The sequence below is a fragment of the Lolium rigidum genome, chromosome 4, assembly GCF_022539505.1.
Source record: "Lolium rigidum isolate FL_2022 chromosome 4, APGP_CSIRO_Lrig_0.1, whole genome shotgun sequence".
In the NCBI taxonomy this organism is placed as follows: Eukaryota; Viridiplantae; Streptophyta; class Magnoliopsida; order Poales; family Poaceae; genus Lolium; species Lolium rigidum.
The window spans coordinates 237,220,884-237,248,727 of record NC_061511.1 but is presented as its reverse complement, the minus strand read 5'-3'; the positions used below and the strand labels follow the sequence as shown (position 1 = coordinate 237,248,727).

The 27,844-nt window shown below is 43.7% G+C and overlaps 1 protein-coding gene across 1 annotated transcript; it reads left to right on the top strand.

The window, feature by feature from the left end:
* Positions 1 to 26,127, top strand: LOC124648453. The gene is made up of 4 exons (XM_047188221.1): positions 1 to 546; positions 4,038 to 4,061; positions 6,629 to 6,661; positions 25,543 to 26,127. Exons 1-4 carry the CDS (start codon positions 1 to 3, stop codon positions 26,125 to 26,127), a joined length of 1,188 nt encoding a protein of 395 aa, XP_047044177.1.
* Positions 26,128 to 27,844: the final 1,717 nt, after the last annotated feature.

Here is a 27,844-nt window from a genome sequence, read left to right as displayed (position 1 = left end):
ATGACTAGATCGAGAACCATGAAACCCCGCTTCTTCTTCCTCCACATCCAGCTACTAGCCATCACCCTCCAATGCATTGCCAGCAATGCAACACAACCTGTGTTCGACACAGAAGGAAGCCAACTAGATAGCAATCACAATTACTATATCCTCCCGGCCAAAGGTGGCGGCGGCCTCAAAGCCATCCCTACTGGTCTACGATGCCTTAACTTTGTGGTCCAGGAAAGTAACTCAAATCTCCTCGGCACCACCCTGCAATTTACCCCGCTACCACCGAACACTTCGGCCAGTGAGACGATCCATCTGTCCAGCGACATCTGGATTGAATTCCACGATCTTGAAAGCTTTTGCTCTGATAGGCTAGATTGGCACATTACGGAACGTTCTCCGGAGGCGGCAGATCGGCTGAAACATGTGGCCGCTGGCAATGAAGATGGTGTAAGGTCATTTGCGGTGTTCCGGATTGAGAGGCATGGTGCGGATGCGATGGGATATAAGATAATGTCATGTGTTGACAAGGGGCCATGCAAAGATCTGGGTTTGCATGTCTATAAGGATAAGACATGGCTTACGATCAGCGAGGAGCCTTTTATGGTGGTCTTTAGGAAAAAATAGATTTAGGTACTTTAAGTCTGTTTTAGTGGTATCGCTACTACCTGTGTTCATGTTATGATTGTGTCACATCATGTGCAATAATGCGATACTAATTACATTGGATGAGGCTGATTTGTTCTAGAAATTTCTATTTTTTCGATAATGTCTAGAAATTTCTATTGCAGATTGCCGACTCGCTCCTTTTGCCTCTCTCACTGCTCTTGTGTTTGTCTCCACGTGGGACAAGATTATCATCTCATGTAGTATTGGCATTGCATCGGACTAGATGGAATCGGCGCGTACCACGTGGTGCCTTTTTTGTTGATACTTCACGACTTTGTTTCTGGCTCGTTAAGTTTTGGCATTGTGTATAGTAGTATGAGCTGTGTTACGGTGATTGGGTAGTACTACTAAGTGCTACCAAGTACTACCGCTCTGATTAATTCTGACCGTGCGATCAGGCCAGTTAACTTTGCATTTTAAATTAATGTATTAGGGTTATTATTGTAAATTTGTAGGCAACCGCATGACCGCGTCGTGAGCTCCTCCCGATCTGAATCCCCCACTCCCCCAATCCTCTGCCTCCTGTGATCCTGCCTTGAGACGTGAACCCCGCCGCTGCGGCGACGACACCAGAGCTTGCTGATCCTCAGTTCCTTCTTCTCTACAGATCTCCTTTCCCGTGTGCTGAGCCCCTTTCACGCCGATGGCGGCGGTTCGTCGGTGTGGGAGTAGGTGTAGGTGCTGTCGGAGCGGCTCTACGGACTACGGTGACGGTGTTGGCGTCGTCGGTGTCGAAAGATCGGAGTGCAGCCACCGCGCATTGCCGGACGCACATTTCTGCACCGCATCCGCCTCGGCCGCCATTCTGATTACTTAACTTCCGGTATGATTAATGTCCTTGATTCTAATTTTCGCAAAAAAAAAGATCACCGTTCTGATTACTCTTTCGAACAAAAATTATCCATATGTTGAGTATCGTGTGCTGGAGTCTGTATATGAGCATACACTAGACTCCTTCACTTCTACACTTCTAGATCATAAAGACCACCGAGTCACACAGCTCTTCTGAGTAGTTTATTTATCAAGATGTGATTTCAGCATAAGATTCTCCACAAATCCTCATGCTATTTATCTAGGAATTGTCTTGTATGCACTGCTAAACACATTACGGTGCAGACTGTCTCACACGGCAATACGAAAGCAATTTTTCCTTTATACTCTTATTGGAGCCTGGCAACAGTTTCAGCTTTCTGATGCTGGCGGACAGTCTGCACCCAAAATATACAAAGAACAACTAATACCACGATTTGTGCCTTGATTCATGCTACTACTAAAATCTTCAGCTAACTTCACTTGTTACCTTACCTGAATTAGACCAAGAGACCCATCATTTATGGCTAGCATATGCACTGGACTGATGCTTTGTTTCTGAAGTGCAATTGTTTCAATTTCAACTTTAGTGATGTTCATTACTGCAGTATATTTCTTTAGTTAATAAGCTTACACTGAAGAACTCTGCCCAAATGCCATTAAGCATGCCACTAATGTTATTTATCTAGCTTGTTTGTTACAGTGTGGTTATTTATTTCGAAGTCAGTGTGCTAGCTTATTTGCTTGAGCTGCTCTCGCCACCCAGCTTGATTTTGTGTAGCTTAAATCTTTGATCTTATGGTGACTCTTGATCTTGCATACATCATATTAAGATTTCCTTTGTTACTTCCAGATTTATAAGTTTTATAATGCTCCCTCATTACTGGTCTACACTTGATTTTGTTTATACTGCTATAGTTGAATCTCTAATGATAAATAACAATATATGGTCCAAGTATGCGTGGCTGCTTTGTGGTTAGTAAACTTGGGCCGCATTTGACAGTTTATTTGACACAAAAATAATTCTAATTTTTATTTGACATGATATTTTTTATGCGAGGTTGATGGATTCGAGTTCTATAACAGTTATGCTCTTGAGAAAGATTTTAGTCTGTAGAAAAGCTATGTTGAGTGGAATGAAACCAAGCAGGAGATAATTCAGAGGAAACTGGTCTGTACTCGAGAAGAGAAGCACATGAAGAGAGAAGATAGGAACATGAAGCCACAGAATCTCACTCGTGTTGGATGTCGAGCCAAATTTGTTGTTGGAAGACTCAAAAAATGGGCCTATAGTTTGTGAAAGATTTTGTCGATGAACACACCCGTCCGTTTCGATAATACATAAAGTAGATTGCAAAGCTATTAGATGAAAGCTGACTTGTAATACACATTTTATGTTCTGCAAGAACAAAGAAAGAGCTAATTTAATAGCCTAGCTATACTGACGTGCTTGTAATATTATGCTGAATTTTTCCTTTTGCAAGAATGTCGCATTCAATCCGATAGAGTACGGGTTCTTTTACCTCGGCTGTTATCAACAGGGTGATGATATAATCATGTTGTTTGAAATTCCTAATAATATTACTGTTAGAGATTAATTGCACATATACACCAGCTACATGTATCCTTGAAACTATGTTGGAACAGTGATTTCCCCATGATGCCTGTAGGGTACCAATGCCGTTGCTGTTCATATGGTAAACCACACTTAATTGTTGGAGGTGGGTTAACATGTGAGATGTTTAAGAACTGCAATATCGCTCTGAGGGATGTGATATTTGTGAAGAAGCTCCTTCATAAGTATCATACCCCCCCCCCCGTAGCTGGAGGAGCCAGAGGAGGGACCGACCGGAGTGGAAGGCGCCGCCGGAGTACATCATGGTCGCCAACGACTTTAGGTGCCCCAGCGGCCCAAAGGATTTCCCGGGCCAACGTGTGGCCATCCGCGCCTCTCTGAAACCGCCACTACCGTCATCGGTGGAGGCTGGCCGATCCTAGTGGGTGAAGGAGGAACAGGCCTACCGTGCACACCGTGGCGGCGACGGCCTACGTTGTAGTCGCTGCGGCCATCTGTCCCCGCAGCGTGCGACATCACAGCCTCTGCGGATGCTACCACCACCGCCGCCTCGTAGGTTCGAGCCGCGCCCGGCAAGCGATGACCACGGCTCCTCCAACGACGGCGACTACGAGTACATGTACTATAGGCCTAGATATGAGTATGACTAGTCTTTCATTTATGTAATAGAATCAAAATAATTTTATTTAAAATATGCATACTTTGTATGGGGATCACGACTAGGGCCGACCGGCCCCCGAATTTTGGTTAGCCCGTCGGATCCCCCATATGGCCAGGCTGCGCCGGAGCCTATATGGGGGACGAGTGGAGATGCTCTAAGGCTACTTGATCTTCCTACAAAATGAACTCTTTTAATCTGATCCGTCAATTAGCTCCACTGTTTAATTTCTTTCGGCTCCAAGATTCTTTGGATCTCGACTGAATATTCAGCCAATCACTGGAATTGTGTGGTTCATTAGCCAATCGGTGCAATTCTTCATTCTTAAAACATAAGAATAAGAAAACGCAGGCGACATCAGTGCAGATAGACATGCCAAGTTGCCACCAATTCTTCCATTCCATCACACACGATAAGCACTATTGGACCTGTCCTTCGGCGACAGCAGCGCTGATAGCAGATAGCCCTCTGCATCATACTTTGGCTCACTCTTGACCTTCAGTCCATCCACCGCGCGCTTCACGCTGCTGGCCGGCACCTCCAAACGTAGACAACGATGGAATCCAGCCAGGTAACCCGCGACGCCCTCTCCCATCGTCAGGACTGGCTTGAGAGGATGGACTGCGTCGGAGCCGATCAAAAAGGCGCCCACCCGTGGACGACGTTCTCCCTCATGGATGGAGGCATGTAGCTTGAGAGGACAGAGGACACCCCGCCAGGCCCTCACCCATTCCCGGGTCTAGAGAGGATGGACTTTGTCTGCGCATCAGCAGCGGCTGGAAAGCGGATATCTTGTAGGGGCAATGGGATGACGGTGGTGAGAACGCTCGAACGGACGGCGAGGCCGAGGTGGGAGGCCGTCGAAGAACGCGTGGCGGTGGGAGGGGGCAAGAGGGCGCGGGCATCGAGGGCGGCGACGCGCAGAGGCGACAGGGCAACGACTGCCTCCACGGTGCGACTGTCGGTTCTGAACTTCTGATACAGAGTGAAGTCAAGGAGAGACAGACGAGGGACGCGAAATTACCGAACTACCCCTCCAGTAAATAAAAATAAATAAGTATTTCCAGTACTTTCCAATACTTTCCACCACTTATTTTCCAGTGCTACTCAGTACTAGTATTTTTTCCACCGTTGGATTTACTAGCTTGGACGGCTCCTAAAATCCCCAATCATGGTAAAACTTGTAATAGTAGTATAATGTGGCTTACATAATGCAATGAAAACTACATAATATAATTTGAAATTAAATCTATAATGTACTGTAATGAACAGATTCAGATTTGCTACAACCGATTTCATGATTTCTGCGCACGCTTCACCAAGCCGGATGGGATGAGCTCAATGCGTCTAATTTAAAACGTATGATAGCTTCTTCTTTGCCGTTACTAGTTTGGGAAAGAAGGTTTTTTCCCCTTTTCTTACAAAAAAGTGTCTTTGGCTATTGGGCATGAATTCTCCTGCCGTTTCAAAAAATGGAAAATCATAAATAATTGTTTCAAAAAAAAAATCTAAAGGCACTTCATTGAGGTTGCATGACCATTTCTTCATTTTTTCGATAAAGGCGCTTCATTACTCAAATATTTTTAAAAACCTTTCACCCAGCCAGCCGTTCAAAGTATCAAGACTGAAACAAAACGTAGTTATAAAGAAAGATAAATAGAGCCAACTAGACTAAGCTTCAATTGGCTTCGAGAAAATTGTGTATACCAGCAATCCTTGGGGCAGATTTTGCGCAAAACAGTGACTCAAGTTTAGTTTTCGCACAGACCAGCGACTCTAGTTCTAATCGTTGCAAGCAGCTGTAATGATCTGGTTATATGGTTAATATGATCGCTAGAGGGTTTTGGTTTAACGATGGGGACTTCCATCGGTTGCGTGTTAATTTATATGCCAACATCGGCAGAGGATGAGTACACGGAAGGTTACAACAAACAGAGAAAAGGAAGGGATGATCCTGATCTTATAGTTACGATCGGATCATCACAAATACATCTGAACTCCTATCTATCTCTATCTGAACTTCCGTCAGGGTTTAAACTGAACTTCCGTATCATAACAGATACTTCAACACCCCTCCTCAATCACAGCCTTCTTAAGGTTGAGGTTGTACTTAAATTCTTCAAACTGCCGAGCTGGTAAAGCTTTTGTGAAGCCATCTGCCACCTGATCTTTTGATGGAATGAATCTAATCTCAAGTTGCTTCTTTGCTACTCTTTCTCTTACAAAATGGAAATCAATTTCAATATGTTTAGTCCTAGCATGAAAGATAGGATTAGCTGAAAGATATGTGGCACCCATATTATCACACCATAAGCACGAGACTTTATTTCTTTGGATTCCCAGTTCTTTCAGTAAAGACTCAATCCAAATGACTTCTGCTGTAGCATTGGCCAGAGATTTGTATTCAGCTTCTGTACTTGATCTTGACACTGTTGCTTGTTTTCTAGCACTCCAAGAAATTAGGTTGGGTCCAAAGTATACAGCAGAAACCTCCTGTAGACCTCCTATCATCCACACACCCTGCCCAATCTGCATCTGAGAAGGCACTGACTAGTGTAGAAGAAGATCTCTTAAAGGTTAAGCCAAGACTCACTGTACCACTGACATATCTCAATATTCTCTTTACTGCTGTCCAATGTACAGTAGTGGGAGCATGAAGAAATTGGCATACCTTGTTGACAGAAAAAGCTATGTCTGGCCTGGTAAGAGTCAAATATTGTAATGCTCCAACAATACTTCTATACCTTGTGCTATCTTCTGGTCCTAGAAGTTCTCCTTCAGTGACAGAAAGCTTCTCTGATGCTGACAATGGAGTAGGTAATGTCTTGCACTCTTTTAATCCAACTCTGTTGAGCAAATCTGAAGCATATTTCTCTTGGGTTAATATAATACCCTGATTAATTTTCTTTACCTCAATACCCAAGAAGAAGTGTAAATCACCAAGATCCTTTAATGCAAATGCCGAGCTAAGATCTTGAAGGAGTGCATTGATCGCTTTGTTGGAAGAGCTAGTAACAATAATGTCATCAACATATACTAGCACAAACATAATAATGCCCGACTTATTATATATAAAAAGTGATGTATCTCGCCTTTGATGCTAGAAAACCAAGTTCTTGTAGTTTTGAACTTAACTTTGAGAACCATGCTCTTGGTGCTTGTTTCAACCCATAAAGTGACTTATCAAGTTTACACACATGATAGGGTGCATTGGGATTTTCATAACCAGGTGGCTGCTTCATATATACCTCTTCTTCCAGAACACCATGAAGAAACGCATTCTTCACATCTAGTTGCCTCAAGCTCCATCCTCTTGATACTGAAACAGCTAGAACAAGTCTAATAGTAGCAGCTTTAACAACAGGACTAAATGTATCTTCATAGTCTATGCCATATCGTTGTTTAAAACCTTTTGCTACCAATCTAGCCTTATATCTATCAATAGTACCATCAGCCTTTCCTTTTTATCCTATAGACCCATTTACGATCTATCAAATTTGTTCCCTTTTTATATGGTACTAAATGCCATGTTTTATTTTCTATTAAAGCCTTATACTCATCATTCATAGCTTCTCTCCATTTTTTATCAGCTAGTGCTAGTTGCAAAGTTTCGGGTTCATTTGTAGAACAAGATAAGCCATACCTCACAGTTCCATCAGTGTAAACTTTTGGTTTGGCATGACCAGTTTTGGACCTTGTTATCCGGGCTGGAGGTGCTGCTGACTGCGCTGCAGATCCACCATGCGCAGAAGATCTGGTCACTGGCACTTGATCCGAAGTTGCAGCAGGTCTTGATCCTGTTGGGGACGCGTTCCCGCGCGGTGGACTGGCCGCATGCCACGCGGCGTCGTTCTGGTGGTCGCCAGCGTGTGGCGACGCGACTGACAGCGACCGGCCTGTGCACGCGCTCGTGCGCATGCATGCGCCCGTGGGGCTCCGTGACGGGACCACGCGACGTGTCGTCCACGGAATGGCGTGCTGCCGCAGTACGCGCATTCTTCTCTGCTGTCCGAGGTTCCCGTGATCCGAGGAGAATCAGCCTCGTGTCTTGTGCGATTTTGGCTGGTTCCCAAATCTGCTCCGTTTGGCCGCGTTTCTGGTCTGTTTTGCATGGAATTTTCACCTGCATTTTGCTTTTCACCTGCATTTTGCTGTTCCTGCAGAGCACTTGCAACACCAGGAATCACTGAAACATTAGATGTTAGATCAGTGCAATGTTGTGCCCCCTCTTGAGCTAACATGGGTGAGTTTTGGAGAGATTCGGGTAGGAGGAGAATTTCTTGACGAAGGCGGCTACCAGCATTGGAGTGAAGGCTAGCAAAGGGAAACACTGTTTCATCAAAGACAACATCGCGTGAAATATAAACACGACCAGAAGCAATGTCTGGACATTTAACACCTTTGTGCATATGACTATAGCCAAGGAAGACACATTGTTGGGAACGAAAGGCTAATTTTCTTTGATTGAAGGGACGAAGATTAGGCCAGACATGCACAACCAAAAACGCGAAGAGAAGCATAATCCGGTGTTTTGTGGAGTAGTCGTTCCATGGGTGTTTCATGGTTAATGACCTTGCTCGGCAACATGTTAATGAGATGTGTGGCGGTTAGGAAGGCTTCATCCCAAAATTTGAGTGGCATGGATGCATCTGCAAGAAGGGCAAGGCCAACTTCAACAATGTGGCGATGCTTTCTCTCAGCAGAGCCATTTTGCTGATGTGCATGGGGACATGACACATGATGTTCAATGCCTATCTTTCGAAAGAAGGAATTTAATTTCTCATATTCACCACCCCAATCAGATTGGATAGCTAGAATTTTTCTGTCAAATTGGCGTTCAACAAGTTGCTGAAAATTATGAAACACTTGGAAGACATCAGATTTTTTCTTGAGAAGATAAATCCATGAAAATTTACTAAAATCATCGATGAAGCTTACATAGTACTCATATTTCCCTACAGACATAGGTGTTGGTCCCCATACATCGGAGAACACAAGTTGCAAGGGATATGTAGATGCACTAGTAGACCTCTCATAAGGGAGTTGGTGGCTTTTGGCTCTTTGGCAAGAGTCACAAACCGACTTAATGCTAGGTTTATTTGAATAGGGAAGTTCATAATTGCTAAGAACTTGTTGAACAATGCGAAAGGAAGGATGTCCTAAACGACTATGCCATCTCGACAGTCGAAGGCTTGGAGATGCTAAAGGCATGTTTATTCTTGATGGATGGTGAAGATATCAACGGGTAGAGGCCACGCACACATCGTCCTTTAAGAAGAATTTTCTTCGTTGCCTGATCCTTGACATAAAAATACCACGGGTGAAATTCAATAAACACTTGATTATCTCTAGTAAAGCGATGAACTGAGACAAGGTTTTTGGTGGTATGTGGAACATGAAGAACATTTTTTAGATGCAAGGATTTAGGGGGTTTTAACAATTGCATGACCAACATGACTAATGTTCATACCTTGTCCATTGGACGCATGAATCTGCTCACGGCCGGTGTATTTCTCCTTCATGGTGAGCTTGTTGAGCTCACCGGTGATGTGGTCGGTGGAGCCCGTGTCACCATACCAGTTGGTGTCCACGCCGTATGATGCAACGTTTGCGCCCTTCTCCTCTTCCTCTTCATCCTCGGAGTAGCGGTGCCAGCACTTCCAGGCCTCATGGCCCGGCTTACCACAGATTTGGCAGGTGACAAGGTCACGGTCCTTGTGGCCGCTCCTGCCTCTGATACGTCTCCGACGTATCGATAATTTCTTATGTTCCATGCCACATTATTGATGATATCTACATGTTTTATGCACACTTTATGTCATTATTATGCGTTTTCCGGAACTAACCTATTGACGAGATGCCGAAGGGCCAGTTCCTGTTTTCTGCTGTTTTTGGTTCCAGAAATCCTAGTAAGGAAATATTCTCGGAATCGGACGAAATCAAGACCCAGAGATCCTATTTTTCCACGAAGCTTCCGGAACACCCGGAAGGACCGGAGGGGGCCACAGGCCCACTGGACCATAGGCCGGCGCGGCCCGGGTGTGGCCCGCGCCACCCTATGGTGTCGCCGCCTCGTTGACCCTCCGACGCCGCCTCTTCGCCTATAAAAGGTCCCGGACCTAAAACATGATAAAAAAAGCCACGGTACGAGAAACCTTCCGGAGCCGCCGCCATCGCGAAGCCAAGATCCGGGGGACAGGAGTCTCCGTTCCGGCACGCCGCCGGGGCGGGGAAGTGCCCCTGGAAGGCTCCTCCATCGACACCACCGCCATCTCCATCAACGCTGCTGTCTCCCATGAGGAGGGAGTAGTTCTCCATCGAGGCTCGGGGCTGTACCGGTAGCTATGTGGTTCATCTCTCTCCTATGTACTTCAATACAATAGTCTCATGAGCTGCCTTACATGATTGAGATTCATATGATGATGCTTGTAATCTAGATGTCGTTATGCTAGTCAAGTGAATTTTACTTATGTGATCTCCGGAGACTCCTTGTCCCACGTGTGTAAAGGTGACAAGTGTGTGCACCGTGTGGGTCTCTTAGGCTATATTTCACGTAATACTTATTCACCGTTATGAATGGCGTAGTGAAGTGCTTATTTATATCTCTTTATGATTGCAATGTGTTTTGTATCACAATATATCTGTGTGCTACTCTAGTGATGTTATTAAAGTAGTTTATTCCTCCTGCACGGTGTAATGGTGACAGTGTGTGCATCCGTGTTAGTACTTGGCGTATGCTATGATCATGATCTCTTGTAGATTGTGAAGTTAACTATTGCTATGATAGTATTGATGTGATCTATTCCTCCTACATAGTGTGAAGGTGACAGTGTGCATGCTTTGTTAGTACTTGGTTTAGTCGTGTTGATCTTTCATGCACTCTAAGGTTATTTAAATATGAACATTGAATTGTGGAGCTTGTTAACTCCGGCATTGAGGGTTCGTGTAATCCTGCGCAATGTGTTCATCATACAACAAGAGTGTAGAGTATGTATTTATCTATTCTGTTATGTGATCAATGTTGAGAGTGTCCACTAGTGAAAGTGTAATCCCTAGGCCTTGTTCCTAAATACTGCTATCGCTGCTTGTTTACTCGTTTTCATCGCGTTACTACCGCTACCATATTACCACCATCAACTACACGCCAGGCAAGCTATTTTCTGGCGCCGTTACTATCGCTCATATTCATTCATACCACCTGTATTTCACTATCTCTTTGCCGAACTAGTGCACCTATTAGGTGTGTTGGGGACACAAGAGACTTCTTGCTTTGTGGTTGCAGTGGTTGCATGAGAGGGATATCTTTGACCTCTTCCTCCCCGAGTTCGATAAACCTTGGGTGATCCACTTAAGGGAAACTTGCTGCTCGTTCTACAAACCTCTGCTCTTGGAGGCCCAACACTGTCTACAAGAATAGAAGCACCCGTAGACATCAAGCACTTTTCTGGCGCCGTTGCCGGGGAGGAAAGGTAAAAGGTACTCACACTTCGGATCTCGGCTACTAAGCTATTTTCGCCGTTGTAAGTACTCAAAGCTATTTCCTTTAGATCCTGCAATTGCATCTTTTTGTTTCTTGTTTACACTAGTTTGGCATAATGAACAACAATGAGCTTCTTATTCTATTTCCTGATTTAAGACATGGATGGTTTGATGCGAAAATTAAAAAACCTATGGAATCATATTTGCATGCTGGTAGTAATATTAGTATGAACGCTTTGAACACCATTGTTGATAATGATATAGAAAGTTCTAAGCTTGGGGAAGCTAGTTTTCATGATATTTTTAGTCCCCCAAGCATTGAGGAGAAAATTTTCTTTGATGATACTTTGCCTCCCATATATGATGATTATAATGATAGTGGTCTTTTGGTGCCACCTACTATGGAGAGTAATTTTTATGATGATAATACTATGCCTCCTACACTTGATGAGAATAATAATGATAGCTACTTTGTTGAATTTGCTCCCACTATTACTAATAAAATTGATTATGCTTATGTGGAGAGTAATAATTTTATGCATGAGACTCATGATAAGAATGCTTTATGTGATAGTTATATTGTTGAGTTTGCTCATGATGCTACTGAAAGTTATTATGAGAGAGGAAAATATGGTTGTAGAAATTTTCATGTTACTAAAACACCTCTCTATGTGCTGAAATTTTTGAAGCTACACTTGTTTTATCTTTCTATGCTTGTTGCATTGTGCTTCTTGAACTTGTTTATTTACAAGATTCCTATGCATAGGAAGCATGTTAGACTTAAATGTGTTTTGAATTTTCCTCTTGATGCTCTCTTTTGCTTCAAATACTATTTCTTGCGAGTGCATCATTAAAACTGCTGCACCCATCTTAACGGCTATAAAGAAAGAACTTCTTGGGAGATAACCCATGTGTTATTTTGCTACAGTACTTTATTTTATATTTTTGTCTTGGAAGTTGTTTACTACTGTAGCAACCTCTCCTTATCTTAGTTTTGTGCTTTGTTGTGCCAAGTAAAGTCTTTGATAGTAAAGTGAATACTAGATTTGGATTACTGCGCAGTTTCAGATTTCTTTGCTGTCACGAATTTCGACCTGCCTCCCTGTAGGTAGCTCAGAAAATTAAGCCAATTTACGTGCGTGATCCTCAGATATGTACGCAACTTTCATTCAATTTGGACATTTTCATTTGAGCAAGTCTGGTGCCTCAATAAAATCCATCTTTACGGACTGTTCTGTTTTGACAGATTCTGCCTTTTATTTCGCATTGCCTCTTTTGCTATGTTGGATGAATTTCTTTGATACCCAATCCTAACTGAATCCTTCATGTCGCTGTATTCATTACCCTCTGCGAGGCGTTTTTGGGCATTGAGCCCCATTTTGGATTGTGGAAAAAGATCTTTTATGTAAAGAGGTACAACAGTAGTAATGGATCCTTTGTCACCGGAGGAGTGGGGTTTGTGGCTCGTTCGGAGGTTAATTATTTCAATTTCCCAATGAGAGAGTCTGTGCAAGGATGCAGACTGAAGTGGTTTTATGTCAAGGATTCCTTGTCACCCGAGTCCCAGCTTCCTCGCTTTGCCGACACCCTCGAAGCCAAGCCTAAGGATTCCTGGAAAAACATTCTCTCTCCCGATGAAAGGGCAGCAACCGACGAATTATTTGCCAAATTTCTTCGAATTAAAGAGGCCGACGGCCAAACTATGGTTGGCACAGAGGTGGCAGTGATATTCCTGAAACGTCGAGTCCAACCAGTCATGGCCAGAATTCGTCCGATGTGGTTGTATTCAGGTCCGAAGGATGAAACCAGGATTAATGCTGCCGAACTGTCGGAAAAGGGGTTGCTTGATGAAGTCCGTCGCCTTACTTTCTTTAGTCAGGAAGACTCGATCCCATTGATATCTTCTTACACTCCTCTCGATGCCGATCATCCGCCACCAGAGGTAACTTTCCTTTTCATATTCTCACTATGCTATTTCCACTTAGCCAACATAATTACTATTATTCTTATTTGTTCTTCTTTTCGACAGATCCCCATAGTCTCTGGAAACTTGCACGATTCGCCAAATGATACTTCTGAGGGAAGAGGCTCCTCAGTACCTGTTGATTTTCACACTGTCGAGCACGCATGCCCAGAGAGCGAACATGATGATCCGATAGATTCCGAAACTGTTCACACCGATCTTCCTCCTTCATCCGATGACGCTTGCGACACAGAGGGATCAGTGCGTAATGATGATGCTGATCGTGATGCCTTTGTTAATGCAGCTGTGGAGGCGACCAGGGCTTCGCCTGTGAAGAGATCAACCGGTGGCTTTGCCGACGAAGACGATCTCTTCGACATGTAAGCACCTTCTTCCCTGATGCCATAGTTTGTCCCTTTATTTCTCGCATTCTTTTCATAACTCCTGTCGATGATTTCCTTTTTGTAGTGATGAAGGTTTCACTGAGCCTCCGTCTAAGAAGGCCAAATCTGGCGCTGCTCCGCCGGTTGTTGCGGCTTCCGAAGCTTCGGCTCCTAAGGCAGCCCCCGCGGCTCAGGCATCGACTGCTTCTTCCCTTTCCAAGGGGAAAGATGTTCCTGTCGCCACCACGACTCCTCCTTCTGTAAGTCCCTTTTGAATACAACGCAAATTTCTTGAAATGTGCCTTGTCTAACGATTCTTTGTAAAACATCCTTTTTTCCTTAAGGATCTACGAGGTGTTATTTCCTCTTTGGAGACCTTCGCTTCCCAGTTCACTTCTCTGGAGGCAGACAAAGTTCGATTGCAGAGAGAAGTCGAATCTTCTTCCTCGAAGTTGGACGGCGCAGTCAAGATAGCTGCCGGAGCTCGCCAAGAAATCGATTCCCTGAAAGAGGAACTCGGGCAAGCTGAAGGAAAAGCTGAAGGAGGAAGAGGCGTCAAGGCTGGCAGCCGAAGCTCGAGCAGCCGAAAAGATGAACTCCTTCGCCAATCTTCGCTAGCTTTGCTTGGTAATCTCTTCTATACTTCTCTCGTCGATTATCGTACTTTACGAATTCGATCTTCTGTTAATGATCTTTTCCATTCTTTTCTTTTGCAGAAGCCGCCAACATCCCCGTCAGTGCCTTGGACAAGGTTCCAAATAACTCTCCCGCAAATGGTGTATCGATGAATCTCGCCTCCCACCAGCTTACGCGGGAGCTTCTCGAAAAGGGGAAAGGTGCCATGGCGCGGATGCACTCGATGATCTTCCCCAAGATCAAGCAAGACAAGAATCTGGGGCCGATGCCTTCGCGGTTGACACCAAGGAGGTTATCGAGGTATTCAAACGCACCTCGCGTACCTATGGCGCCCTCCTTGCCTTCCAACTTATGATGGGTCACGACTTTAAGGCTGACATCGAAGAAATGACTAAGGAGCTGCCGAAAGAGCAAGATGGGCAGTTCGTTGATTTAAGCGCCTTTAAAACGTCTGCCCTTAATTGTGCTCGCCAGCTCCTTGAACTAGTTTCGTCGAGGAAGACGTCGGCTGGTCCCAGTTTATCGACTCAGACCCAAGCCCCTTGATTTTTGTAACAAACTTATCTTCGAGTTGATGTGAAACATTGTTCCGTTGCAAAACTTGTGTTTGTAATAAACTCCGTGCTAGCAATGTTGCTAGTACACCTTTGTTATGATATTTTTACTTGCACTTCTCCCGATGGGAGTTACTTCGGCTGCTCGAATTGACCCGATCCGTCATCCTTTTTAACGCTGTTTCTTGCAGGTTTTCCCAGTGCCTTCATTTGTCGACGACTCTTCGGGTGCTCTTCCTGAAGGTGATCGAATCCAGCGTATGAAGGATCGGATCACTCAGATGGAAAAAGATCTACGCAGCACTTATGCCTTAGCTGCTATTGTCAATAAGAAGAGCGAGATTGCAGCCGAAGTGGAGCGGTACGCTCTTACTGAACTGCATAAAGCTACCGAGAGTTTCAACTGTAAGTTTCTTGAGCCTTGCGCTTTTTTATCAACAACGCCTTGTCTGATCCTCTATTTGATTCCTTTGCCAGTCATAGCCCTGAACCGTGCGGAAGAGAACAAACGAATTCACGAGCGTGTGCACGCTTTAACCCAGCTCGTCATCAGCCGAAGAGATTTTCTGGCGGGAACACTCGAAGGCTTCGGCTGTCGCACAATTTCAGGATCGGGTTCAGCAAGTCCACCATTTCTTCGACAAGTGCTACAAAGCCATGAGGGTAGTTTGGAAGATGATTTTCCCTTTAAACGCGATTCCCCCTACGCTGCTGACTTTGATGTCTGAGTTTGGGAATGCCAAGAAGATTCGAGACTTGGTGCGAGCTCAGGTTTTCGCAGGGGCCAGGTTTACACTTGCCCTTGTGCTTGCACGTTACCCCTCAGCGAATCTGCTTGCTATCGCCAACGCGGTTGGTGACTTAGAGACTTTATATCCGAAGGTATTGCTTCCTGCCAATATAATTGTCGACAAGCTTGAGGAGTATTCGAAGGTACCTGAGGAAAGAGAAACTCCGCAAGGGTGATTTCATGGATTAGGGTTGTTTTGTAAATAGGTTATTTTGGCTACTTCATCCAAGTGTTAGGATTGTTTAGCCGAATTTTTTTATTCGGTAGATACATGTATATGTACTTTTACCGTGTTGATGCCGTTGGCAATTTTTGAGGGAGCAAATCTTAATTGTCCGTTTAAGAGTTTTTCGTATTCGTTGGTCAGCAAACGTTTGAGTGATCAGCTCGTGTTGCAGGTCTTGCTAAACCCGTTGTATGTGCAACTTTGCTTTCAACCGATGTATGTTTCGACAGTCACTCCCGAATATTTCAGGTGCAATGATTCTGCCGATGAGCCCGTTGTTCTTTGATATTTCCATAAGTGAAATATCGAGTGTGGGTTGTGTTATGTGTATTTCCAAACTATTGCTACTTTCGGCGCTCGTAGAGGCATCTATAGCAGAGGGAAAGGTCATCATCCTTTTTTTTTTGCATCCTTTAGCGCTCGTAGAGGCTTTTTCGGAACACAATCTTTTGCCGCGTACTTCATTGCACCATTGTTCACCGAGGGGTGTAAGCAAAGGTTATGATGATGCGGATTAAGTGCTCCAAATTACTGCATGCTTATCAAGGGATCAAAACTGAAGTTCTCATTAATAAGGTAAGCACGAGACTAGAGGGCGAAAAAAGGAAGGTCATGTTTATATAAAGGAAAAAATTAAACGCTAATAAATTGCTTAAGCAAGGAAAGGGTTCTTCTCATCTTCTGGCTTTTTCACCACGTTAGTGGTTGCTGCAGCGTTGTTGATTTCATCAGGGGTCTGGTCAATGGTTGCCAGCGTCTTGCTGTCTCCTATGTCTTCTGTGTCATCGGCTGCCGAACCTTTTGCTGCCGACCCGGTTAGCCAATTTTTAGATTCTCAAAATTCCAAATGAAAATACGAAAGCAGGAAGATTTTAGTTTTTGCTATAAATTATGGATTTTATATTTTTTAAATTTTTCAAAAAAATAAAATTAATAATTGCATCCAGCATAAAGATTACTATTACTTTTACCCAAATTTTGGATTTTCAAATTTTTAGGTTTTGGCAAAAAAAAAATTTAAAAATTTTAAAAAAAAAATAAAATAAAATTGAAAAGTTAATGTTTATTTATTTATTCACGATTATTATTACATCATTATTTTTGTTTATGAAAAAAATTATTTGAAATTCAAACAATAAAAAAATGTGACATCGACCAACATGTTAATAGGATTGATATGATACTAGTATCACATACATGTGCGCGTAGCACTTGGATGCGGGATGGAATGGAACTCGGAAGTTAAGCGTGCTAGAGGTGGAGTAGTGGGAGGATGGGTGACCGCGCGGAAAGTTTGACCACGAGTAAGTAATTTGACTAGAGATAAGTGTAGTTAGAGATAGAGACTAAGGTATGCAAATAACTGAAATAATAGAAATTCTGAAAAAAATAGAAAAAAAATGGAGTGAAAAAAAATTAGAAACCCAAATGAATTAATTTTTTTTAACGAAATAGCCTTTAGTCGCGGTTGGGGACACCAACCGCGACTAAAGGTCCTTCGCCCAGGCGCACGCTAGCCGCCCACGTGGACGGGCCTTTAGTCGCGGTTCGTAAGCAACCGCGACTAAAGGGGGGGCCTTTAGTCGCGCTTAATTGGTCGCAGTTACGCAACCGCGACTAATGGCAGTTGCGAACCGCAACTAAAGGCCATTTTTCTACCAGTGCGAGTCATTTTGGTGTATTCTCTTATCAACTCTTTGTTGAATAATAAAATGCAAATAGAAACCGTACGGACGAGGTTATCCTCGAAATAGGCTTTCACCCCGCTATATTAATATAGCAACCAACCGATACAAGATAGCAAGCAACGCTGGAGCAAACAGCACATCAAGCCCAAAAGAAAGAAGAAAGAAAATATATAAGAAACTAATGCCGACACCGATAGATTGACGAAAAACGAAGATAGCCCGCAATCGCTGCGCCCTCCGGGAAGTCCCACCGCTTCCTAGCACAACGAGTCATCGCATACGAAGCAACACCTTCAACAAGGAGGCGACGATGACGCCGCTGTTGCCCGGACTCGTCCTAGGGTTTCCCCCCGTATGTGGAGAGGATAGGGTAGGGGTACCCCCGACGCCCTTCAGGAAGGAAAGACGACACCCGTAGGCGTTGCCGTGTCGGCGTCGAACAAGCCGACAGGGATTTCTCCCGATCCCCAAACCACCATCACCTCAGACAACTCGAAGCGCTCCACCCAACTGCCACCAACCAGCATGCGCCACCACGATCAAGAAGCCATCCTCGCCGTCGCACTGTGGTCCCAGACACGAGGCCTCGAGGGAAGAAGGGGCACAACAGGGCCAGGGGAAGCGGCACCGCCGCCGCGCGGGAGGGAACATCCTCCACCGCCATCGCGGTAGCAGACCGGACGTGCCAGCAGAAACACACCGAGCCCCTACTGGCCTGGCCGGGCCCGCCTGGCCCGTAAAGTTTCCGCCGCCACGCTGCAGCTGGCCGGCGAGCAACGCCGCCACCACCCATCCCCGCCGACGCCCCACTTCCACCTCCAGGGAGCAGCACCCGGACCTGAGGCAGCCCACCCCAACCCAGATGGGGCCCAGAGGGCCCAGATCTGGGCCGGGAGGGCCCGGCAGCTAGCTGCCCGCCTGCGACCTCGCTGCCCCGCCGCCAGGCCACCTCGCTGCCCCGCCGCCAAGGAGCAGCGCCTCCGCCTCGAGAGCCACCCGGCTGCGCCGGACCAGTACCTAGCCTAGGGACACCGCCGCGGGCGCCGAGCGCCGCGCCTCCTTGCCACGCGCGCGGAAATGGCCGGCCGCCGCCGCGGCACCGCACACGAGCAACGCCCGGCGGCACGCGCCGGCGGCGGCGGAGGGGAGGGGGAGGCGAAGGGAAGGCGGGCGGCGGCGCTAGGGTTTGCTCCCTCTCGCCCGCGCGGGGGGCGAGAGCGAGCCGAGCGAAACATTTTTCGTCAGTGCAAGCTGCGGACGAGGTTATCAGCAGCAACAACATATATCTACAGACTACATCTACAGGTTTTGGTTGCAAATGAAGTGAGAGTTCCTCCTCTTCACACCACGACTGATCACTCTAACATTAGACCCTTTTATCGCGGTATCACCAAAACTTTTTAACGAAAAACATAAGCGTGACCTGTATTTTTCCCGAAAATCGATCAATCATCGTAGACGTTTCTTGGTGTCAATATTTTATTTTCTATATTATTACGTCATATACTCTTTATTCCTCAATTTTATTTTGTTTAACCAATGTATCAGTGTTTTCACTAATTAAAGTTTGATGAAGCGGGTAATTAGTAGAACTTGCACATAAATAAAGATTTTTTTAATGTATGTGAGTCCTTGATCGTTTCTTCTTCGCCCTATTCCTAGAAATCGCGAGGCCTTCATAAGCTAAAAATAATTGATGGAGTGGAGGATGTTATTGTACCTCTTTGGAAGTTGTTGTGTGCTGCTCTTCATTTGAGAAGCCAGGTAGTGCCGTAGTGGCAGGTGGTAGGCGGCGTCCCTGCGTTGGCGAGCGGTGGATTACCTCTGTCTCATGCTCTTCGTTGGCCAGCTGCTCTCCCCGCATTGTTTGGCTTGACAATCTCCTCCCTATCCGCGTCTGCTTCGCCGCGACGCGCCCCAACTCTCCTCAATGAGCAAGAATGGTCATACAGCGGTTACAGCGCAGCCGGCGACGACGACCAACATCGCAGGGAGAGTCGGTTGGTATGATCGAGAGAGCGTTGGCATCACATTTAGCCGCTACTGGCGAAGGGAACTTCCCGTCCTCGTTGATCGGCATGCAGCTTCAGCAGTCGTTTCGATTTCTCGGCGTCCACGGAAATCCCGGGAGCTTCCCAGTGTGGACCGTGAGGTATCCGTTTCGCTCGTAGTGCCACGCCCAGCTTTCATCAAACCGACGTGAGCTCAGCGGAATTCTGCAAATGGCCTCCACGTCCATGGGGAGGAAAAAATCCTCGAGAGCATGCTTGTTCCACGACAATGAAGACACGTTAATAAAGTCACTGACCCTGATCGGAGGGTCATCTTTCTTGCATGCCAAAGGGCGGAGCATAAAATCCCGCGGGATCCAATTCTGATTCCATGCATGCGTGCTTTCTCTGGTGCTAATTCATCGAATAAGACCTTGCTTCATTGCGTCCCTTCCCTCGATCATGGCACGTAAAACTTGTGAAGGGTGAGACCCACAACTTGCTCCTAAGAAATTTGTCTCTGGAAAATAGATAGCTTTAAGATCCCTGCACTCACCGACTCTGGGTTCTGAAGGAGCCACCATGCCTGACGTGCTAGCACTGCAAGATTGAAGACATCGATGTCACGAAAGCCGAGGCCTCCAGAGTACTTCGGCGAGCACATGACCTCCCATGACACCCAGTGTGTCTTCCTTCTCCCTCTCTTCCCCACCAAAAGTTTCTGCTGAGAGAATTGATATGAAGACATAAACCTCGGGGTAATTTGAAGCATGACATCGAAAATGTTGGAATGGCACGCGCAATAGATTTTATCAATACCTATTTACCGCCCACACATAACAAATGTTCCAACCATCCTTGAACTCTCTTCCATAACCTATCTCTCAAGTACTTGAAGGAAACATTAAGAGACCGACCGACATCATAGGGCATTCCGAGATACTTTTCATTTAGAGTTTCATTAGGGACTTGCAAAAACCCTTTGACCACACCCCTAGTGTGCTCCGGACATCCTTTACTAAAAAACATCAAGGACTTGACCAAATTGACACGTTGGCCCGAAGCCGCACAGTATTAATCCAACAGACTTTTAACATCTCTTGCTCCCTCTTCGTTTGCTTTAACAAACAACAAGTTGTCATCGGCGAAAAGCAAGTGGTTAACTGCTGGGGCAGTAGGCGCCACCTGAATTCCTTGGAGATGCGATGACTGACCACTCTTATTTAGGAGGCCTGAAAGGCCCTCTGCTGCAATCAAAAACAAATAGGGGCAGATTGGATCACCGTGTCGGACCCCTCGAGATGGACGAAACTCCTCAAGTGGTGCTCCATTGAACAACATTTTTGAGACTTACCTCTTATGGACTTTTCTCATGTGTGTAACTAGAAGCCCAATAAACAAGCCTATGGACAAAACAACTACAAGCAAGTTGTTATCATGAAAAAATCAAATATAAAGGAGGTTGCATATAAAGTTTAAAATTGTGTGTGTATATGTAATTACACATCTATGTGCAGTTGCATGCACGGGTGCAATTGCACAACTATATGAAATTGCGCACTTATGTATAATACACATACATGTGTAAACACACATCTATGCATGACGACTTTTCAATTGCACAGATATATGCAATCGCACGTCTACATAATTGCGCTTAAGAAGATTTTTTTCAGCTACACGCGTATATGTAATTGCGCAACTATATGCAATTGCAAAAACAAGTCCAAAATAGATGCTCCCCTCCGGCTTTAAATACTTGCCACGCATTTAGGAAAAATATAGATTATATATGTCTAGATTAATTAAACATGAGACAAGTATTTAGAGTCGGAGAAAGTAGAGAAAAAATTAGGAAGTGCTAGCTCCCGAGCGAATGGGAATTACTTTAGTTCTCAATCGAAATCCTCCACGGTCGACCAAAGTCCTTATAGTGTTTTCCTCTTTTTTTTTTCTCTTTGAGACTTACCTTTTATGGACTTCTCTCATGTCTGTAACTAGAAGCCCAATAAACAAGCCTATGGACAAAACAACTACAAGCCCAGTTGTAAGTTGTTATCATGAAAAATCAAATATAAAAGGAGGTTGCATATAAAGTTTAAAATTGTGTATGTATATGTAATTACACGTCTATGTGCAGTTGCATACACGGATGCAATTGCACAACTATATGAAATTGCGCACTTATGTATATTACACATACATGTGTAAACACACATCTATGCATGACAAGACTTTTGAATTGCACACATATATGCAATCGCACATCTATGTATAATTGCGCATAAGAAGATTTTTTTCAGCTACACGCGTATATGTAATTGCGCAACTATATGCAATTGCAAAAACAAGTCCAAATTAGGTACTGCCCTCCGGCTTTAAATACTTGCCACGCATTTAGGCAAAATATAGATTATATATGTCTAGATTAATTAAACATGAGACAAGTATTTAGACTCGGAGAAAGTAGAGAAAAAAAATAGGAAGTGGCTAGCTCCCGGTCGACTGGGAATTACTTTAGTTCTCGATCGAAATCCTCCAGGGTCGACCAGAGTCCTTATAGCGTTTTCCTCTTTTTTTCTCTCTTTGAGACTTACCTCTTATGGACTTCTTGTTTCAAAAAAAAAAACCTCTTATGGACTTCTCTCATGTATGTAACTAGAAGCCCAATAAACAAACCTATGGACAAAACAACTACAAGCCTAGTTGTAAGTTGTTATCATGAAAAAATCAAATATAAAAGGAGGTTGCATATAAAGTTTAAAATTGTGTACGTATATGTAATTACACATATATGTGCAATTGCATATACGGGTGCAATTGCACGCCTATATGAAATTGCGCACTTATGTATATTACACATACATGTGTAAACACACATCTATGCATGACAAGACTTTTCAACTGCACACGTATATGCAATCGCACATCTACGTATAATTGCGCATGAGAAGATTTTTTTCAGTTACACACATATATGTATATATGCGCAAATATACGCAATTGCACATACACAAAAACAAGTCCAAAATAGGTACTCCCCTCCGGATTTAAATACTTGCCGCGCATTTAGGCAAAATATTGATTAAATATGTCTAGATTAATTAAACATGAGACAAGTATTTAGAGTCGGAGAAAGTAGAAAAAATTACACCTAAAAATGTGCGATTTTACATGAATATGCAATTGCATGCACCTGCGGAAAAAAAGCTACGTAAAAGAAAACGTAAAACAATTCATGCAGGATTCCAAATTAGTTGCAGAGCCCACAAAAAGACAACGAAAACCAGGCCCACCAACACTCAAGCTTATAATTTAACAATAAATAGAAGTACAAGCGGCAGCACAACAGAAAATTTTGGGTTAGCATAATCTGATAACTAGGTGATGCCCTGCGCGTTCCTGCGGAAATTCATACTAATATATAGTAATGAACTTCATGTTGTAAAATAGAGTATTTGGACTCACAATATGATTGGTGAAAGAGTATGGGATATATCTAAGTTTCATATACCTTGATGTACTGTAAAATAGTTTATTGTGTGACTGTAAATATGGTATAGTTTATTGTGTGACTGTAAATATGGTATGAAAAGATGTAGTAGTAGCTGTAAGGAATGTTCCAATGTTTTAAACGTATCAGGTTAAAACACAGAAAACATAAAAATACCATCCTCATTATTGGATTATGTACCAGCAGCCAGATCTCTTTCCTCTCCTATCTCGAACATCATGCATCAAATGCCATGTTCTATATATGTATGTCCTTTATTCTCAGTGCTCGCCTCATTCTTCTGATCTTCCTTGATCAATTTATCAAGGCTACTTCTTTAGATGAAAGAGGAAAATAAAGTGTGATATAATATAGCCAAACTTTTCCTAACCGAGAAAATTAAGTCAAAGCTCCCACCATACTGTCTAACAGGAAGCAATCTCGAGAAATAAATGGACGGTGACGGAAACACCCACACCCATGCGTGAGTGTACAAAAGTATTTCCGATCTATAAGCAATGAAGTAAATAACTATACACACACACCTTAAAGCCATAACTTTCTTAGGAATAACCATGAGTAATTAACTGCAAGTCTGGATAGGAATATCGTTGATGTAATTGTTAACATTGAGCCAATTGTAACATTCACAACAACCATGAGTAATCAGGTGCAGAAACTTACCTGGACCGCAATGAGCAATAGAACCGAGAATTCCATACAAAATGGACTGCTGCACCAGTAGTCATTTTCAGATATATTTGAAAGACATGAAGGATTACAAAAGTATACCATACGAACATTTCATCAAGCATTGAGCGGACAATGTGGCAACCTTGAATATGTATAGGAGTTTATTCTCAGTTGCTAATTACAAAACAAACATTGAGATCCAAATGGCGCCCTCTCAATTTCCATCCATACCCAGGGTGCCTAGTGAATCAAGTAAGAAATAACCCACATAAAAATCTATTGTCAGATAAAACATCAAGCTCTCATGCCGTGGTGGAGTGAAGCGGGGCATCTGCAGGCGTTCTGTCTGACTGGTGAATCACCTGCTGCCGCCATTTGAGTGGTGTTGGTACAGGGCCGCCATCAAGAAGGCCAGGGTATTTTGTATGCTAGTATAAGAGAATGGAAAATCAGTAGACCAAGATGAATACGTGAAAGCAATAACGACAGTAAGCAGGATACATATGTGCAGCGAGTAGGTGCACAGCAGTACCTCGATCTGGTGATGGTGTTGTAGATCTGATCTGAGTATGAAAACAAATAGAAAATAATCAAAGAGAGGGCAGAGAATCAGAGAAAAATAGGCCCGTAATGTGTCCAACAAATTTAAGCCCTCGCCACCTACAGAATGTTAGCATGGATAGAATGTTGTAGCATGGATAGAATCACTGAGATAGGACTTCATAAGCCTGTACCGCATATATCTAATAGGAGGAGGGCGACGTTGAAGGCTGCATCTGCCAGTCCTCCACAGAGCGCGTCTGCATCCGCCAGTTTGGATCGGAATTCTCTAGTGCGGGGAGATGATGAAGATTCAGTATGAAGGCTGGAAGCAAAGAGGCGGATGGTCGAAGAAAAGAGATAATGAGGGCGTTTCATTGAGAAGGGGAAGCGCTAACTAGTCACAATGGGAAGTATCATGCACATGATACTAGTTTATGATACTACTCCCACAATATCATAAGATAGTATCATAGTATCATCATATTTAATGTTTTGTAGAATCTCAATACAAATTTGTGTACATGATGTGTTTGCCGTTAAGTTTTCTAGTTTTACGTGCTATGATACGGTATCATCTTATGATACCACCCCCATCTCTCACCTCATTAATTGGTGCGCCACATCATATTTTTACCAACATGGCATGCATGATACTTATGATGCTCCCATTGTGACTAGTATTATCATTTAAAAGTATCATGTGTATGATACTACTACATGTTACTATTTCTACAATGCAAGGTAGTCTCCTTATATTAATTGATTTATTGAATCTCAATGGAAATATATGTACAAGATTTACTTGACATTAAATTTTTCTAGTAGTATGTGTTATGTAGTATCTACATATGATACTAGTATCCTCTCTCTCATCCTTAATTGCACTGCCACATCAACATTTTGCATGCATGAAATACATGATACTACCTATGATACTCCCATTGTGGGTAGTCTAAGACTAGTCAGAATGCATAGTATCATTTAGAAGTATCATGCGTATGATACTACTACATGTTACTATTTTTACAATGCAGGGTATCATATACTAGTATCATAGTCTCCTTATATTAATTGATTTATAGAATCTCAATGCAAATATATGTACAAGATTTACTTGACATTAAATTTTTCTAGGAGTATGTGCTATGATACGGTATCTGCACATAAATGGTTTTCTTCAAAAGCTACTTTAAAAAAGGAAACATTTTAATTTATAAAATTGCGAGAATCATCCACATAAATGGAGAAAATAAATTGTTGCTACATATTGTCAATATAAAGCCAAGCAACTCAGATCTCGAAGAAACAACATTGGTACAAACATATTGTCAAAAAAAAAAAAAAACATTGGTACAAACATATTTTATTGTCAAGGACTAGATCAAGAACCATGAAGCCCCAGTTCTTCTTCCTCCTCATCCAGCTACTAGCCATCACCCTCCATTGCATTGCCAACAATCCAACACAACCTGTGTACGACACAGAAGGCAGCCAACTAGATAACAATCACAATTACTATATCCTCCCAGCCAAAGGTGGAGGCGGCCTCAAAGCGATCCCTACTGGTCTACGATGCCTTAACTTTGTGGCCCAGGAAAGTAACTCAAATCTCCTTGGCACCACCCTGCGATTTACCCCGCTACCGCCGAACACTTCGGCCAGTGAGACGATCCATCTGTCCAGCGACATCTGGATTGAATTCCACGATCTTGAAAGCTTTTGCTCTGATAGGCTAGATTGGCACATTACGGAACGTTCTCCGGAGGCGGCAGATCGGCTGAAACATGTGGCCGCTGGCAATGAAGATGGTGTAAGGTCATTTGCGGTGTTCCGGATTGAGAGGCATGGTGCGGATGCGATGGGATATAAGATAATGTCATGTGTTGACAAGGGGCCATGCAAAGATCTGGGTTTGCATGTCTATAAGGATAAGACATGGCTTACGATCAGCGATGAGCCTTTTATGGTGGTCTTTAGGAAAAAATAGATTTAGGTACTTTAAGTCTGTTTTAGTGGTATCGCTACTACCTGTGTTCATGTTATGATTGTGTCACATCATGTGCAATAATGCGATACTAATTACATTGGATGAGGCTGATTTGTTCTAGAAATTTCTATTTTTTCGATAATGTCTAGAAATTTCTATTGCAGATTGCCGACTCGCTCCTTTTGCCTCTCTCACTGCTCTTGTGTTTGTCTCCACGTGGGACAAGATTATCATCTCATGTAGTATTGGCATTGCATCGGACTAGATGGAACCGGCGCGTACCACGTGGTGCCTTTTTTGTTGATACTTCACGACTTTGTTTCTGGCTCGTTAAGTTTTGGCATTGTGTATAGTAGTATGAGCTGTGTTACGGTGATTGGGTAGTACTACTAAGTGCTACCAAGTACTACCGCTCTGATTAATTCTGACCGTGCGATCAGGCCAGTTAACTTTGCATTTTAAATTAATGTATTAGGGTTATTATTGTAAATTTGTAGGCAACCGCATGACCGCGTCGTGAGCTCCTCCCGATCTGAATCCCCCACTCCCCCAATCCTCTGCCTCCTGTGATCCTGCCTTGAGACGTGACCCCCGCCGCTGCGGCGACGACACCAGAGCTTGCTGATCCTCAGTTCCTTCTTCTCTACAGATCTCCTTTCCCGTGTGCTGAGCCCCTTTCACGCCGACGGCGGCGGTTCGTCGGTGTGGGAGTAGGTGTAGGTGCTGTCGGAGCGGCTCTACGGACTACGGTGACGGTGTTGGCGTCGTCGGTGTCGAAAGATCGGAGTGCAGCCACCGCGCATTGCCGGACGCACATTTCTGCACCGCATCCGCCTCGGCCGCCATTCTGATTACTTAACTTCCGGTATGATTAATGTCCTTGATTCTAATTTTCGCAAAAAAAAATATCACCGTTCTGATTACTCTTTCGAATAAAAATTATCCATATGTTGAGTATCGTGTGCTGGAGTCTGTATATGAGCATACACTAGACTCCTTCACTTCTACACTTCTAGATCATAAAGACCACCGAATCACACAGCTCTTCTGAGTAGTTTATTTATCAAGATGTGATTTCAGCATAAGATTCTCCACAAATCCTCATGCTATTTATCTAGGAATTGTCTTGTATGCACTGCTAAACACATTACGGTGCAGACTGTCTCACACGGCAATACGAAAGCAATTTTTCCTTTATACTCTTATTGGAGCCTGGCAACAGTTTCAGCTTTCTGATGCTGGCAGACAGTCTGCACCCAAAATATACAAAGAACAACTAATACCACGATTTGTGCCTTGATTCATGCTACTACTAAAATCTTCAGCTAACTTCACTTGTTACCTTACCTGAATTAGACCAAGAGACCCATCATTTATGGCTAGCATATGCACTGGACTGATGCTTTGTTTCTGAAGTGCAATTGTTTCAATTTCAACTTTAGTGATGTTCATTACTGCAGTATATTTCTTTAGTTAATAAGCTTACACTGAAGAACTCTGCCCAAATGCCATTAAGCATGCCACTAATGTTATTTATCTAGCTTGTTTGTTACAGTGTGGTTATTTATTTCGAAGTCAGTGTGCTAGCTTATTTGCTTGAGCTGCTCTCGCCACCCAGCTTGATTTTGTGTAGCTTAAATCTTTGATCTTATGGTGACTCTTGATCTTGCATACATCATATTAAGATTTCCTTTGTTACTTCCAGATTTATAAGTTT

What these genes read in the sequence shown, in the direction of transcription:
- LOC124648453 (XM_047188221.1), top strand. Translation starts at nt 1, where the DNA reads ATGACTAGATCGAGAACCATGAAACCCCGCTTCTTCTTCCTCCACATC. An exon ending in AGAAAACGCAGGCGACATCA is followed by an intron (nt 4,062 to 6,628) that starts GTGCAGATAGAC and finishes ATACCCAAGAAG; the next exon opens with AAGTGTAAATCACCAAGATC. An exon ending in CAAGATCCTTTAATGCAAAT is followed by an intron (nt 6,662 to 25,542) that starts GCCGAGCTAAGA and finishes ATGAAGCCCCAG; the next exon opens with TTCTTCTTCCTCCTCATCCA.